Raw genomic sequence first — 17,721 nt, forward strand, 5'->3', positions numbered from 1 at the left:
TCTCCAGCGTGATCCACACTGCTGTTGCACACCAGTCAGCTGTGGAGAGAGCTGCAGCACTTCTCTGACCGATACAGATCACAGCTCTGGGATGTCAAAGCACCATAACGTACCGTAATTGCTCCCCTTCAACTCTTCACTAACTGTCCCGCTGGGAACCGTATCTAGGGTGAAAGATGTTTCTGTGTAACACTGTATGGGAGGGACATCAGGGTGCACAGGTGATTGAAAAGCTGTCTGAGCAAAATCAGCTTTATCCCAACACTTCCATACAGGCTTACACTGCTCTAGAGCTCACTAGTAACAAGAATGGATTCAGAACTGCAGGGCAATTTTCTCTTTGAAGCACTGAATTATTTGGAAAAACCTCAGTTGCTGATTAAGCTGGTTGGAAAAGAGCAACACATCAAGAAATGCATGTCAAACCTCTGGAAATGTTGGCTAACAACTCTAATAATAGCTGCAGCTTGGAGAGCATGGGAAAGCCCTTCGGTCAGGAAAACCATGTTTAGATCCCTACTACCTGCTCTGCCAAGATGATTTGTGCTCTAACATTGCCCCTGCGGTTCCAGGCTTGGACTATCTAAAATAGAGAGAGGGAACCAGCCGAAACAGCTCGGGAAACTGAGAGCAGGGCTGGCCTCAGTGAGCTTGGAGCAAGATGTGCTTCACTTCTTCTTTTGGTTTCACTGCCAAGGAGGAAAATGGAACAACTCTGTAAGCTGTCCTGCTGGTGGGGACATCCTTTTTGGACAGGCTCCCTACACAGGGGAGTGGCATTACATTAGTTAGCAAAAGAGGCATCCTAAGGGAGTGGTCTGCAGAGGCATCTTGGCATCAGCACAGACAGACTGCCTACAGCCCACAGACACTGAGCCAAGACAACTGCAGGGCTCGATTACCCAAGCACTTAAATGCCCTCTTTGAAGAAGGGGAGGAGGAGCTTTCCTGCCCTCTTTGTTCAGTATCTGGAAGAAATTTAGCACCCTGCTTTTGTCCCAGTACAGGTATGGGGCAAAGACACAGCAGCTGGTTTTCACTCTCAGCTCTGCCAGTGGAGCCCCTCTGCCAGTGCTCTAGGCCGTTCACAAGAAATGCACTGGGAATGATGCATTTTTCTATGCATTCAGAGCTAATTCCTAAATCCAAACCACCTCATGTCACGAACACACCCATTTCTGGATTCCTATTTTGTATCCGTTACCTTTCAACTCATCTGTTCTGGAGAGAGTAGAAGTACTAAGCTAACCATCACTCAGATTTTATTAAGATCCTGAAGGCAGGTTTCCAGAGGTAAGGGGCTGAAGTCTCAAGCTGTCACCACTTTACTCCTCACGTACATGAACATGATAAAATCCCAGAGCTGCTCTTTTCTTGCTATACATTTGTTGCAGAAATTGCTCAGAAGACAGGGCCATGGTTCAGTTTTGCTGAGGATACATCTGCATAAAAAATGGATTGAGAAGAGGACCTCTTCCCATTCGTTTATCACTCCAGTCTTGTATTGCAGCTGCATAAAACCCCAGTGTAACATCAAATAATTTAGCCCCTTTCAATCCAGTTGCTCCTTGCTGCACGGCAGCTGCAAAGTACCAGGGGAATGCAGCCCTCGTGTGAAGAAAAATGCAAGCCAAGAAACCATTTGTACAAGGGAATATTGTTTTTACCTTGCTACAGGGCAATACATTCTCTTCTATCACACCACACTCTGACCAGTGGTAAAGACAGAAAGGAAAAAAAAATCCTAACAATATCAAAGTCGGTGGCAAAACTCTACAGCTCCACAGAGGACCCAAAGCCCTCTGGAGCAGGAGAGGTGGCCACTTGAATCGAAGTACCTTAGTGGGAGTCCCAGGCACTGAAGAGGTGGGGGATGCTGGGAAGGTCAGGACGCATTTCTTCCCCAAGCAGCGGCTGTTGGTCTCAATGTCTTCGTAAGGGTTTTCCTTCGATGGTGGATCTGCAGCAAAAAGCCACAAACAAGAGACTGTAAGTGCAGAAAATCCTTGAGGTTTGCCATAAAAATCTGTTTGGGGATCTGCTGGCCTTCTCCCACCTCCCACATCAGACATAAAGACCTGTTCTCAAGCATTCCTGCAATTGCTTCATCCTCTCCATAGCCCTTGAAGTCCAGCTGCTCACTGGACAGCATCCAAACCTTGACACTGATGTATGCAGCCATAGAAACATATCACAGAAACTACAGATGGAAAAGACACTGCAAGTCCTCCAGCTCATTTCCTTGTCTTCAGAGGAGCTGTGAGGTTCTCATGCACAGTGGTCCATAATTGCATTTCCTTCTTTGCAGTCTTCTGCTTAGAATTATTTCCGAATGAAACTGTGAGCTAAAGGCTAGCGTAAGTGTCCTCTATCCTCTATTTAACCCCACGTTCAGGGCAACGTCTGGTCATCGTTTAAGTGGAGACAACACTGCTCTTGGGCTGACTCTGCAGAGATTTAACCCATTCTCTGAGCACGGATCTCTGTCAGGCAGCAGAGGCTTTCAAACACACCTACCACTCATGGATGCCTCAGTTCCCCCGTGTCCCACTTCAGAAAGAGGGAAGGACACACTTTACTTAACCTAGGCCATGCAAAGTCAGGGTGCTCCCTCCCTGAACAGAAAGTGTGAGGGAAGGAAAAAAAGGAAGATCTCTGAAAAAAGATTCAGCCCATTTTTACATGAGATCCTCTCAAAAACATGAGGCTTGAAGGACCCAGAGGTGTCCCTTTTATCCCACTGACTCTGGAGATTAGGTCCATGACTAGGCTGAGTTTTAAACAGACAGAATTATGTCTAATGAACTTCTTACATCCCATTCTTCAGCAGTGCTGGAAAATGCTAACTTAAGTGTTTTCAGTGAAAAGCACACAACTTTGTAAAAGCAGGTTGCAGTAACTTCAACCAAGCATCTTAAAAAACAGTGACAAAATCTCAGCCCAAGCACCTTCACGGGCATGCAATTTGTTGCAAGACTTCTCTCTTCACCACCATCCTTTCGTGCCATCCCAATGGACAGCTGGGACTCAGAACAACTGCCTTGCTCTTATTTTCATGCAACACCTGGCTGAGAGCTAGGACTGGAGGCCAGTGATGCAGGCCTCGAGGAGCGAGGAGTGAGGATGGTTATAGGATCCATCGTGCTCCGACCTGACCGCCCTGCTGGGGACGGGAGCGCAGACCAAGTCCTCAAAGACAGAATCCCAATTCTTTTCCAGCACTGACTTCGATCCATTGCTTAGAGATACTCAGCACTGCAGTGGTGGACCTGAATTCACCAGGAAGGACAAGGTGAGCCCGTGTCACACTGGCAAAGCAAGTCTGCACAAACATTTTGTCAGGAACCATGCTCCAGTCCCTGAAAGGGGCTCCACCTTCTAACGCCAATGATATATTTCAGAATCAAATTTCAGCTGTCATATACCGGGTAGACTGAAGAAGGAGGAATGAGGTTAGGTTCTGTTGCACACGCCGTACTCAAACTGCTCAGCAGCACGTCCAAATAGTTGAAAAGAAAGAAAAAAACACGTTTTCCCTCTTTTTGACACACAAAAAACATCTATCTGCCCATTACAATTTCCAATATTCCAGGTAAGCAATGGCAAACAGGTAAAATGATGGTGGTAGATGAAGGGAATCTGTATGACTCGCTGGGAAAAGCAGCAGTTCTCCCACCAGCAGTTGAACCCTTCCCAAATCATGTGTGTGGGGTGTACGTGTGTGCTTGCGTGCCCTAATGGACACACGACTATCTGTGGGTCAGCACTAGTGTCCTACGACTGAGGTCCCCGTTACCCCTCCACTGCTGTGGTTTTCACATGTTGTTTCTTTTTATTGTGTGGACTATAATTGCCTGCGGTCTTGTGAAAAATAAAACTGTGGCTTTTTTGGAGTTATCCCCTGTCTACCCCTTTTCCCAAGCTCCCATGGAAACACCACCAGGACTGCAGGAACCAATTAAAGATCACTGACTCCAGGCAAAGCCTGAACATGCAGCAAGAAAAACAAACAAACAAGCACGCTCCATTAGCTGACGATTAGCCACTACTTTGTTTGCTTCTAATCTTTGCAACAAAAGCTGGAGGGGAGAGAAATTTCAGGCTGGTCGTTGAGTTCTGTGCAAGCGTGGGACACACGGGTGTGCTTGTGTTTGGAAGGACGGATGGATTTGCTCATAAAGCCAACCTGTAACACTATCTCTGTTATTCCAGTTGACAAAGTGACATTTCCACAGTGATTTCTGAGACCTCCCACCACGCCCCAAAACACACAAACACAAAAACCCCACCAGCTGTTCAGGCATTTCCCATCTCTTTCACCACCCCGAGAAGGAAAAGGCAGACACGAGTCCTCAGCTCCACGTGAGAATTTGACAGCTTCAAAAACGTCAAAAAGGACAGGTTGGCATCATCGCCTTTTCTGCAACCAGCCCCAAAAGAATACCATTCTTTTCAGAGAAGGAAAAAAAAAAAAAAGATTTGGTTTCTTTCTAATCAAATATGATGAGATTTTATTCATATAAAATCAATAATGCCCTCACTGCTCCTAGGAAAGCGCAGCTGCCTCCCACACTGAATAATGCAGGCCACCTTTGTAGGTAGCAGCTGTGTTAAGAGCTGCTGCAGCCTCTCTTTTCCTATTCCACTAAACTCAGCCTTAGCCAACGCCAGCCTACAGCTACTAAAACTTATTAAGGCTTGTTCAAGAGGGATGCTTCTATTCTATGCTCCACAAAAGCCCATCTAACTTACAGCATTAAAAAAACACCATAGAAATTGAGAATGTTGCAGGAAATAGTCTTAAAAATGGCTCTGATCTGCCATCAAAGTTATAGAATGAAATACAACTCCTTTTCAAGGATTGTGGGACCTCAGGGTTTTTTTATTTAATTGATTAGCACCTGGTGCCATACTGAGAGCTTATTTCTGAACCATGGAATTCATTTCAAGGCTGGTTTCAGTACGTTCCCTTTATCTCAGTGGTGACAAGCTCACAACAATGGAGGTACCAGAGCTGTGCGAGTTAGTCCACAGGACAAAAGGAGGACAGAGGACAGATGCCAGCAAAAAATAAAAGCTGGTTCCCACACGCTTCAGGTTCATCTTTAAAGCTGATAAATTTTGAAACGTTTTGTCCATTATTTTTTTTATTACTTGCCAATAATCTGTGTAAACCATGCCCTGGCTTACATTTGGATAATAAACATCCTTCACTCAGCATCTCTGTTGACCACGAGTCTTCTGAGTTATTCAGTGCTTGCAGTCAAACCCCTCCCTCGCCCGGAGCTCCTACCCAGTATGTCTTCGTAGACGTTCTCCTCAGATAAAGTGCGTGTGAGGGCCAGCTTGGTCTGCGCGTACCAGTCCACCCTGCCGTTCTCAGATGAGGACTGCAGCAAGTCTTCAAACTCATAGGACTTCCTGCACCATTGATGGGGAGGAAAGGAACGCATGAGGAGAGTGATACAGCCAAACAGCTTTTACAAACACATTGCAGCGCTTCATAGTTCATTTCTCCGACACACAAGGTACCTGCCAAAGTGGGTTACTGAGGAGGGAACAGTGCACAGTCCCATTCCATGCAGAGAATGAAACACTGAGATCTGTTATGTCTACCAGCCACACAACTGAAGACATTTCAGGGATGCCAGAGATTATTGGGGTTGTCATGGCAATAGCACGCTGTGAAGATGTGTGTGAGGTGGCGCATCCTGCAAGACTGCGTGGAACCTGAGGCCACGACAGGCTCCATTTACAACACAGACCCTACCCTTGGCAGGAGTAAGGGGGCCCCAAAATCAACCCTCCGAGCAGTACAAGGAGAGTGAAAGTCATGTTCTGGATGGCAAAAAGAGTTAAAACGCTACTAAGTGTCCTCCACCGACAAACCTGGTGAGTTTCTGTTTCCCTCCTGCAACCAAACCAGGAATTTTTAGGCGACTGTTTGCACAGTTGTGTATTCTATGCCTACCACCTCAAAAATGTGCTACAATCATGGGAGTGGAGGAAAAAAAAAACACAAGAAGGCACCCCAGGAACATATATACACATCAGATTCAGTTAGGAGCACAGGTATGCTATGAACAGCCAAAATGCTGCGGTAGAGCCCAGAGATTCTCATTCTAGACTCGGCTCCAGATCAGCGATATCCATTTCGTAATTACATTTTCTGCTAACAACAAAGCAAACGAACAAATGGGGGACTGGGGATTGTGTGTGACTCAGGAAGGTCCAGCTCTCCCAGTGAGATGTGGGAAGGAGGAACTCCACCACCAAGAGCAGCACCTGCGCGATACGCAGCCCCAGTACCTGTGGTCAGCGTTGTTCTTGTGCTTCCCGCTCCAGAGCCTCCTGCTGACGGCTGACGGGGGCGGAGAGGAGGGGAGAGGAGGAGGAGGAATAGATGGCAGAGGGGGCAAGTTCCTTTTATTCCTAGCTGCTGGCACCCAGTCCTCTTCCCCCTCGTGTTTGAAAGTCCGACGGGGCTTTGGCAGCGGGTTGATAAAGGGTTTCTTCTCCGGCACCCCTGGCTCTGTGTAGACATTTTCCACGTTGCAGTCCTTGGATTTCGTGTGAGGAGTTCTTACCTCTTCCAGAGTCCCAAAAATTGGCTCATTGATTTCAGAGTCCAAGCCAAGAAGTCTTTTGTTGAGCTCAGCCCCACATACGCTCTCATGGCCCTCTGGAACAGCATGTCCTTGTGCCGCCTTCTCCTGCAGGCACTGTGGGGAGTAGTAAGTACCAGGCAACTGCGGCTGCAGCTCTGCTGAGCCATCTTTCAAAGCCTGCTCTAGCTTCTTGACCTGACTAAGCACTGAAACGTTCTCCTTCTGCACCTCCCACTTCCCACCTTTCACTTCCCTGCATTTTCCAACACCGGATTCCACTTCCCCATCCTTCTCTGTTTCCCCCTTTCGCTCTGCTCCCTGCCCTTTTGGAGTTCCTGCTTTCCGCTCATTCTCTTTGCCTGCCCCTTTGCACTCCAGTTCCCAGCTCGTAAGCCTCTTGGCTTCCACTTTCCGAGTCACCAGTGCTTCTCCACTCGTCTTCTCAACTACACAGGGTATTTTGTGCTCCTCTTTAGCTCCTTGCTCCTCCTCTCGGCGAGGAGCAGACTGTGTTTCCTTTTTCCCTTCCCACTCTGAAATTTTGTCCTTAATGCTAAAGGACTTATTCCTCAAGCCAATTTTTCCAGGTGACCGTATATTCTGAGTACCTCCTATCTGCCTCCTGATGATTTTACTGTTTTCTTTAACGTTCAGATCCACAGATGGGTCGCTGATGATCATTTTGGGACTAAGCATGTTCTGCTGAAAGCAGTCTAGTTTGGGATCCAGCATCAAGTTCTCCAAGGCTCCGAGTGGGTTCTTCACCACACAAGAAACTGGTTCAGCTTCAGGCGTTAAACTCAGGCTGACAGAGGCACCTTCAGAACATCTCTCACTTGAAAATCCACACAGAAGTCTTTCTAATTTCTTCACAGCTGCCGTATTGTTTTTATCCGCAAGCTTGATCCTACACACCAAAGAGAAAAAGAAACATTCACTGCCATTGCTCACCCTTGCCTCAGCCCATCAGCTCAACAAGCTCTACCTCATAAAGCTGATAACAGCAGAGGATGCTCAAACCAAGAGCTTGAGAGACAGGCTTATGGGGGAGAACGCTACGGGAATGGTCTTTGTAAGTGGAACACAACGTTCTCCTCTTGTTATGACTAACAGTGTGAAACGAAATCTTTGTCTGTGGCAGAAGTAGGTGGCAGGTAATGATTTCTGTACATCAGATGTGCTGATGCTAATGAGAGGTTCGACAGCATTTTTGTATGTGTGCTTAGATGTGCGGCAGTTCTGTACATCGTTGGGGCGTTAAGCAGATTACAAACACACACAAAACTGACCCTTTGCAACCAACAGCAAAACTGTAGCTGCTAAGAGGAGAAAGCATGTGATGCAGCTGGCCTTCCTTTAGAGCCTGCTCAGAGGATCTGTCTGGACTCACCCAAATGTTCCCACATGCACATTAATGCACAAACCCCGCTCTTTTATTACTACGTTTCTATGTCCTCACCATCCCAGGCTGCATGTGGGCTCGGACTCCCACACATCCAGGCACACTCCCTTGGCCCAGAGCACGTGACGTAGCACCTGGGGACTAGACTCAATGTTTTCACAGCAAGGGATTAAACATTGTCATTGTCTGAGTCCAAACTGCATCAAAAATCCCTATTATCTTTAATCTGGGGATCTCCAAGTGCTTTCTTCAAGTTTTTCTCCAAGTGCTGTTGTATCAACACTGTGAAGTTCCAGCTGGACAAATAGTTACTCCGACACCAAATGTTTTTGAAGAAAGTAATTTTCAGTGCTTAGCGATGCCTGGGCTTGGAAAGGAGCACCAGCACAACACGAGGCACTTACTCAGATGCCAGCCCTTGTCATCAGTCCCATTTAACCACAATTCCAGCACTGGGGTTCAACCCAGTGAATTGCTGTTAACCTAAACGTATCAAGCGTGCCTCTTCCAGAACTTAGCACTTTTTTAAGAGCATTCACTTGGATACCCTGCATGCTGGCAGGCCTCAAGCTTTGTCCTGGAGTCAAGCACCGCTGGCAGCCATTGCAGACTGTTGTAGCACAAATTGAGTCTGGGATGGGTTTCTGAGCAGAAAGAGGACCTGAGCCAGATACTGTTCCTCCTTAGCCTCACAGAAATTTAACTCCTGGCTGTCTCAGTGACAACATCATGATTTGGTCAAGAACCGGCACTATGAACACCATGGATTTTTAAGTGAAGGGAAGTGGGCTTGACAATGCTGGACTGTGCAGTGGAAACCCAGGTTGTACACTGGGAGAGGCCTGTGGTGACAGTAAGGCTTGTGTGGGGAAGCCATGGAATCTCCACTGCTGAAGATTTCAAGTGCAGGTGGGGCACGTGTTGACAGGGGTGTCATCAGCACAAATGGTCTTGTCTTGGGGCAGATCTCTTTTAACGCTAAGAGTTGAGGACATTATTGCTCTGACAGGATGCTAAAAACCACAGCATGACAGCTCTGAAATGGCAATGAAACCAGCTGAGACACACAGCGGCGTGACTTAACCTGTGAGGAGAGAGGGACAGGGCAGAGCAGAAAGAATGCTTTCTTCTTCTGGTTTTCTTTCTCTTGGGGATAACAAATGAAAGCGAGGTACCTTGGCACCGAGACATGGAAAGCTCTCACCTCTCAGTGGACTTGCAGACACTGCTTTCAGTCTTGCTGCTCACATCGGCCGCCTTGCTAGCTGTCATCATGTCAGCACACAGCCGGGCAGCAGGTCACCTGCAGGCAGACACAAAGAAGAGGCATTGCTCTGTGCTCAGCATCCTCCTTGTTTTTGCAAACACACACATGCATGTTTCTTCCTGAAATCCAGGAGAAGAAGAGAAGCAAAATAAGGCAGCTCCCAGGGGACAGCCTCCATCTCATCACCTGCAAAATGGGAGCATATTTTATGAACACTTTTATTACATTCAAATTGTCAAAGGATTTAGATTTTCTTTCCTCACAGAAGACTAAAACAAAAATGATTTTAATAAGCACAGTGTTAAGGCCACACAGTTAGTGCTCCTGCAGTTGTCACAACGTCTTCAGACCGGCAGAGGAAACATTTTCTGCTCACCAGACATTGCACTGAAGCAACTGGTTACCTTACACTATTCTCTTTGTGGGTCACGTCAGGCTGCTAATGACCTGCTTTCAGAGGACAGCAGCTTGTGAGGCAAGACAAATCGGTCACAAAAACGAGTCATTCTGTTTGCCTCATGATTTCTAGCATTCGTGGAGCAAGTCTGTCCCTCTCTGTCCTCCGCATACTGCTGCTACATGGTCAGTACAACAAACTTCTTTTTATTGCCCCACAACACTCTTACTCCATAGAAAAGAGGACTGGTACTTTGCAGCACCACCTTCTTACTTCTCTAGGCAATCTGCCTGCTCTGCAGCATTTCCAGGACAAGAAGGGGCTCACCACATAACACGCAACACTCGGAAAATCTGAAGCCTCTCAAATCTATCCTCCCAGCTGCTCCGCCAGATGCTACTCTGCCATGCCCAGTGTTTGGCAACAAGACTGAGTGCCTTGGGAAGTTTAGTAAGCTCTTGTAGTTTAAAAAAAAAAAAAAAAAAAAAAAAAGAAATCAAACCAAAACACTGAAGAACAAAAGAATCTCTCTTTTCCACTGTTCAAGTACTCTGGGCAGAGAGAAAGAAAAAAAAATAGAAAAAAAAAAATCTGTCTTGTTTGTTTCCAGTTTTCTCTCCCTCCTTTTATCCCCCACTGGCAACGTTCCTGAGATGAGGAGTGAACTCTGGGTCAACTCAGTGTGTACACACGCAGGGCAGGCCATGGCTAACCATTCAGCAGGCTCCCTCTCCCCAGACAATAAGCCCCCTTGGCTTCTCTTCCTCATTAGTAAGTGGAACAAACACCCGCTTCACTTCTAGACACAGAGCAGCCTTGCAAAATTGACCAGCCCGAGGAACAGAATCTATTCATCCATCCCTTAACTGTTATGGATTGAGGATAATGAAAAACTACTGACCGCTCGCGTCCCCGTCCAAAGGATGACTCACCCAGGCAGCCCGAGCACATTCCTCCAAAAAACGCCAACAGAGGTTGTTCTGCACTTGGCTTGCACCTTCCCTGGAGCAGGGATGGGCTTTACTCGGATAAGCAGAGACTGATCTGTGCTGCACAGCAGGGGCAGCGAGTGCTGCGCCTCGGCACTGCCCTCAGGGGTAAGAAATCCTACCCTGACCATGCGCTGCCTCTTTGGAGCCCCGTGGTGACCTGCTTTAAATCGATGATCAGTTTAGTTGGAGCAGCTCACGGACAGGGTCCAACACACCTGACCTGGTACAAGGCAGGAGATGGGGGCGTGTGGACAAAGCGGGAGGACACCAGGGAAGAAAGACCAGCCTCAGAAGTGCTGTCTGCTTTCCTGCCTCACGTGCAGTGTGACCAGGGCACCGAAACCTCCTAGAGGAACGCCGGCAGGGCCGAGTCCAGCCTGCAAACAACCCTAGAAGGACAGACGTACACCAAGAAGGTCCTTTTTGGCCTACTGCAGCTTTCTGCATGAGCCACACACGAACTCTGCTACGCGAGGTGAGGCAGAGCCGAGCCCAGAGCCGCGGCTCCTGGCACGTACACCGCGGGGCAGCAGGGCCGTAAAAGGGGAGAGAAGATGGTTTGAGGAGCCCCACCACCAGGATTTATTCAGTAATCCCTGCCATTGTCTGGGGGAACAAAGCCGCCATCTGATACTGTTTCAAAATTAAACTGGGAAAGGAAGGCCAGGGGAGGAGGCGGGAGGGAAGCGGGAGGGCAGGGAGCCCTCGAACCTGCCGGTGGGGCTCTGGGAAGGATGTGAAGCCTCCCAGCAGAAGCCTCTCCTCGCGCCCGGCCTCACGGTTCCCAGGGCCATGTGATAGGGGCTTCCTGCCACCGAGCAGAGCGAGACCTACCCCGACCCCTCTCTCCCAAACAGAGTTCCTGCCTGCTTTGTGCTTGCGGAGAGGCGTTTGTTTACTGCTCTATCATTGGCATGCAGGAAGCAGCCTTGAAATGAGCTGTAATCATCTGTCCCCAGCAAGAGCTGTTTGACTCTCTGCTAATTTAAGTTTTCCTCCCACCCCCCCAGCCTCCCAGATGCCCTCTTCCCCACTTCCGATGATCGAAAGGCCGCCGGCAGTGCTCACATCTGCCTCAGGGCACTGGGCACCGTGTGGTGTTCCCAGAGCTACTGGTGGGTAAAACAGAGGTGCCAACAGCAGGCACGCTCCTAGATCCAGAGGGCTGAGGGGGCTGCTGGAGGGCTACGAGCTAAACTTCTTCAGGGAGGGAGAGAAACCAGCTTTGTCCACTACCTGAATGTGCTCGGTACAGCCACCAGCGATGAGAAAAGCCAGGGGAGCACCGAATATCCTGCAGCTTATAGCACCAAAAATGCATACGGCCAGGTCACCCAGGCAGACCTGTCTCCAGTAAGGTCAGGAGATGGTCATGATGAGCCTTCCAGGCCAGCCTGCTTTGCTATTTCGTTTGTGGGGAATGAAACAAGTGTACCTAAATGGGGTTGTGGTTTGGGGGTGGGTATTGCCCTTGCTGTGCACTGGAGGCCACGTCTCAAGATCTTCTTTGCTCCGATTACGCTCAGAAACGGGATCCGAGCCTGTAAGTGGGACCCCAGCCACCACGGTGGTGCACACAAACAATGAGGCTCCACATCAGCAGGAGCGACCCGCAGCTGGTCAGACTCTCGTCCAAGAGGAATAAAGCCACGCTGCGCTGAAAGCCCACGCACACTTTCTTCTCCTCGGTGCTCACAGAAATATTCTCTCCGGTTACTCTCACAAATTTTGCGTTCGGGCCAGCAAATCGTGGCTGCCAGGCAAAGCCTGCAAGCAACACTCCTCAGTGCCGGTGCTTTACAGAACAAAGGACGCAACATACACGGGGAAACAATGCACCAACACTATAGGACGTATATACATAAAGGACAGGAAGGATGCCAAGAAGACAAAACACTAACAGGAAAATCGTGAGCAAGGCCACGCCGAGAGTCAAAGCGTCACGCGCCCCCTCCCCCAGCCCTTACTTTGTTTGGAGCCCATTTCCCTTTGGGGGAAGGAGAAAGCATGGAGGCGAGTGCTCGTGCACGAACACAGGCACGTAGGGCCATGGTGAGGACCCGCACACAGTCCCAGCACCAGGCAGCATCTCTGGGCTGTGCACGGGCCCCTGCGAAGCCCCTAGAAGAACATGATGGGATCCTAACTGTGGGCTGCAAAGCCCAAGCCATTTATTGAAGGAAAAAAAAAAAAAAAAAAGGGAAAGTTGGATAAACTTACATAAACATAAACATGAAGGGCCAATGACTGGAAAGTGATATGTTCCTATAGTACGTTTTGGAGTACGTTTTAGAGCTGGATCCCACACAGTCTCCTTCCCCTCTTGCCCCACTCTGTTCCCTTTGATCTGTGGTATCTTACCACAGTGCTTACAAGGGGCTCAGGAGAATCCCATGTGTCAAAACAAACTGTATTTTCGAAATACCCGAATGGCATCAAAGCACCACAACCTCTCTCTTGTGCCTGCATCCCCCTGTCGTAGGAACAACACTGCAATTCAAGGAATGCAGAAGCTGACAGCGTCAGCATTTGGGCTGCCTGCAGGAAAGCTGTTGTGTTATGATATGTCCTTAATTTTATCATACAATTCATTCCACTGATCTCGCTCTCTAAGTCCACAGCGCAAATTGCCTGCTTGTATGTCACTAACCTGATTCAGCGGATTGCTACACTTAAAGGGACTGTCCTGCTCCTCCCTTGGTGGCCAGAAACGTGGTCTCCTCCCTGTCTTTGGCAAAGGACATGCCTGATCGGATCAATAGTTGCTACTGACTAAGGATGCATTGAGGAAAGGAGGCAGAGGAGAGATCCCACCACCCACTACAACTACCTGAAAGGAGGCTGCAACAGGGAGGTGTCAGTCTCTTTTCTGAGGTGACCAGTGACAGGACGCAAAGAAACGGCCTCAAAATGTACCAAGGGAGGCTTAGACTGGGTATCAGGAAGAATTTCTTCATGGAAAGGGTGGTTAGACATTGGAACAGGCTGCTCGGGGAAGTGGTGGAGTACCCATCCCTGGAGATATTTAAGAGACATGGATGTGGAGCTTAGGGACATGGCTTGGTGTTGGTATGGGTAGCGTTAGGTTGATGACTGGACCTGATGGCCTTTCCAACCCAAATGATTCTGTGATTCCATATTCCCTCCCTCTCACTCCTCCTGCCTCTTTTCTATTAGTCACAATGCTTGTAAAGCCCTTGCTGAGCTAGATCAACTCAGTAATGCAAAGAAATTCAAGTGGGAAGAAAACAAAAAGTTTTCTGCTCAGGTAGTGACATCAGCCGCCTGTCATGGAAAACCTGATGAGCACTGAAGCACCTGGAATGGAAGGGATGAAACCACCTTGCTAGGATACACTGAATATTTGCTTTCTCCTCACTTTTTCTGTTCAAGGATACTTATTGTTTAATATGTAAGGGTATAAATGGCAAACTGTTGCACAGATCATAGTCAAAACTACAGTTTGCTGTTAGCACAGAGAGAAGCAAGACTTGGTGTTTCAGACTGCTACAGACTTCAGACTGCATTACAACCCCCAGGACAGGGAGCACACAGCTGCCTGGCAAAAACTCCTCGCTAAGGGTTTGTCTGACACTGGTGAGCCTGGGAAGGTCAGGTGAGGAGGTTTCTCAGCCACTTCTCCTCATTGCACACTGAATTTAGCAGGGAGTCCCTACAGGCACCAGTTTCACTCACTACATTACCCTGGTTCACCTTCGGAGCCAGCCCCTCCTGCTGTGCTGAATGAGACTGCAGATGTGTCCAAGGACTGCTGTGAAAGCCAACAAGTGCTGTGAAAGCCTGAGCGCTGACGCCTCGGAGGGCCCAACTGCAACTGCTCAGGTAACTGCAAATGTGGCACTTCTTACTCCCTGAGTGCTCGGCTTCACACGCACAGAAACTGCCTTCAGAGACTGCAAACGAGCTTTCAGTTTTGGGTTTCTCTGTTTTAAAGGCTGAGGAAATAAATAAACAAATAAATAAAACACAAGAAAAACACTGAAGGCCCACAGTATGGCATCAGAGAGGCATTGGCATGGAGTTACCAGAAGGGCTGGATGCTCTGACCCATGCAGCCCTCTGCCACTTGAGGCAGTGGAAGAGCTGGTGGCAAGGGCAGCTCCAGGAAGATGGGGGACAGACATTCTGCCAGGGGTTTTGTACGGACGTACAGGGAGCTTCGGGAATCCCAGTGCCATTCCAGGCTTTGGTTGGAAGTAGCTTTGGGGCACACTCCATTACCATGGGCACCCTGAGCTGGTGGGAAGCATCCCTGCCCATGGCAGGGGGGCTGGAAGTAGGTGACCTTTAAGGTCCCTTCCAAGCCAAACCGTTCCATGATTCCATGATTCTTCCATTAAGCATCACTCCATCTTCAAAAGATCTTCTCTGGTCTGCCCCCACTTCAGTCTTCTCACCTCGCCCTGCTAGGCCCCTGTTCCACACCATTTTCCTCACCTACTCAACACCAGTCTCTGCTCCCCGGCTGTCCCCTTGCTCACACAGCCCTGGTTTAACTCCCTGAGGTCGCTACCCAAGCCCCAGGTCCTGCTAATCTCCTGTTCACCCCACTTGCTATCAGTTGTCTCATCCAGGCCCTATCTGCTCCTCCCCATTCCCCCTTTCCCCATGACTAGTTCCCTTTACTCCTCTCTTCCCAGTCCTGTCTGCTTAAATACCTACCCAGCCCTTCTGTACCCACAGTTTGTTCAAACCTTCCCTCCATCTCGAGGACTTTCTGCAATGGATCCCAGCTGCAGCCCTGCCCCAGTTTCCCTCGCCCACTCCCAGTCCCAGGAGGCCTCTACCATTCAGTAGACCTTACAAGCTGCTTCCCTTATAGCCTCCAGATTTATTTTTACCCATCCCCAGGCCTCAGCTCACCTAAATAAAACTAAACCCCAGAAATGTATTTTGTACCTGTTTAGGAGGCCAACCTTTGCCTCTGTACTGCAGATACCATGTATGCATTCCCATACAACTCCCAGGCTGGGGCTTTATGACAGGACCAGTGCATCAGCCTGACCTGTAGAGTCCTATCACTAAACCATGCCTCTCAGTGCCATGAGTACAAGTTAAAATCTTCTTCCCACAGAGCCTTGGAAAAGTTAAGTTGGAGATGACACAGGAATGGCAAAGGATGCGCTCTTGATCCAAGCAGTGTCCCTCACCAACAGATAACATTTCTGTTCCAAAGCGTAAGATTAGTCATAGCAAAAGAAAAGCCCGGTGTACTTTTTAATGTAGGGAAACAGCACATTTTTCTTCCCTAGCTTCACTCCCTGCAACAGCTGAAACATTTTGGCTGAAGGCTTTCAAAAGTAATTCAGCCAGAGGCAAAGACTCAGCAGGGAAAACTGCAGACTGAAACAAAAAAAAATTGATCTGAAGACAGAAATTGAAAACAGTCTTACAATACAAATTGTGTTGTGTTAAAGGTGGGGCTAGTTGCACCCACTATTATTAAGCTCGTTCCACATTTCCCATTGTCTTATTTTGCCTTTGTTCCTCCCCCTAAACACAAAACAAACAGAAGAAAAGCTCAGCAGCTCAAAGGGATTCAACATCCCTCCAGCTTCCTTCAGACAACCACACCCTCAGCTCCAAACACAGCATTTCCAGGGTTCGTGCTAGGATGCGACATGACCGTGTCAAGCAAAACAGCAACTCTCCTTCTAATTCATTGTTCACAAGCTCACATTTAATCAAGCCTTGCATGTATAGAAGGTAAATGCTGTTATTCCTCCTGGTGGCAAGTATGGTTTGTGTTACTGCTTGGAGACACCATGCATCTCCACTCTTACAGGTAGGTCTCCTTCACATAGGAAGGAAGGGAAAGATTCACTATTTCCCAATCTGGCTGCTAAAATGAGTTCTAATTACAATGTTTAGTGGAATTACACTAAACAGCACGCCTGTGCCAGTTCTTGACAATACCAGGTCATCTCTGCGTGTTTCAGGTCTTGCATGAACGCATGTGCGCACATGGTGGGACTGCTCAGCCCCTCAAGGTGGGATAATACTTACTTTTGCTTTACAACCTAATACATGACAATTCAATTACTCTAAATCAAGGCTGAATAAGACAGGCTGAATAGTGGTGAATCTGGTGTTCCTGAAGCAAACACGAGCTTGCTGGTGACATCAGTGGAGCCAGCATTTCATACCTGTTTTCTTTGGCTTTGGAATTCCCCACATACAAGACGACTGCAGTCAGTAGGGAATAAACCAACAGAAATAGGGACCAGATTTGCACCAGCAGACATGTGCCATCAGCCACACGGAGAGGCAGAATTCCTAACAGATGCAGTGGAACTGGCTTAAATCTCCAGCAGAGATGAAACTTTATTGGCAAATAAGCATTTCTAACAGTGTTGCCAATTGGTGTAGCTACTTTAATTCCTTTGATAGGAATGCTACAAATGGTACAGAACCACCAGTCCTACTATGACAGTCAATCACTTCTAGTGTTAAAAAGAATTGGAAAGAATTCAGAGTTACTACTACGCTTCTAAGAAACCCAAACATTTGACAGCATAGGAAACAACCTGCCACTAAAATACAGCGTTCAGACCACGAGCCACACTGGAATTAATTTTCAATGTGGTGAGATAACCTGTGCTGTTCTAGCACAAAGGAGACCCGAAGAGGTCCCAAAGAGGAGCAACTCTGCAAAGAGTTTCCTGGCAGGAAGACAAATCCTCTCACATCGAGAAAGGAAATGAGAGCATTACAATGAAGAGCCTAAACTTCCAAAATAAGTTATCACTGGGGAAGATAAACTGAGCCTCAGCAAATCCCTCCCGCGGTGGCCTTCACCCTGCAGGATGCTGACTCCGTCCCCGCAGAGGACTCAGCAGAGGGCTTCCTGAGGCGGCCCTCACCTCATCCTTGGGGCACCATCTGCAGCGCCCCGGTAGCTGCGTGCCTCGAGACCTTCCTGCAGCAGTGCTGAGGCAGCAAAGAGCTGCCTGCGGACTGCTTCTCGCTCCTCACTGTCCTACGTACCTCAGGCACTGCAGATGCAGGCCCTGCTCAGTGCAGATCCCATTTCC

At 48.4% G+C, this 17,721-nt stretch overlaps 1 protein-coding gene across 2 annotated transcripts in view; it reads right to left on the reverse strand.

Moving 5' to 3' along the window:
- Positions 1–17,721, reverse strand: part of DENND2A (DENN domain containing 2A) — a 51,885-nt gene that overhangs the window by 24,379 nt on the left and 9,785 nt on the right. For both annotated transcript variants that reach the window (XM_032189319.1, XM_032189329.1), the window contains exons 2-5: positions 9,215–9,313; positions 6,310–7,515; positions 5,294–5,421; positions 1,839–1,960 (exon numbers count right to left, since the gene is read on the reverse strand). In XM_032189319.1, the coding sequence (XP_032045210.1) occupies positions 1,839–1,960; positions 5,294–5,421; positions 6,310–7,515; positions 9,215–9,285 (1,527 nt within the window). In that variant the 5' untranslated portion in view covers positions 9,286–9,313. The remainder of the gene's footprint in view (positions 1–1,838; positions 1,961–5,293; positions 5,422–6,309; positions 7,516–9,214; positions 9,314–17,721) is intronic.

This window comes from Aythya fuligula, chromosome 1, assembly GCF_009819795.1.
Source record: "Aythya fuligula isolate bAytFul2 chromosome 1, bAytFul2.pri, whole genome shotgun sequence".
NCBI classification, from domain to species: domain Eukaryota; kingdom Metazoa; phylum Chordata; class Aves; order Anseriformes; family Anatidae; genus Aythya; species Aythya fuligula.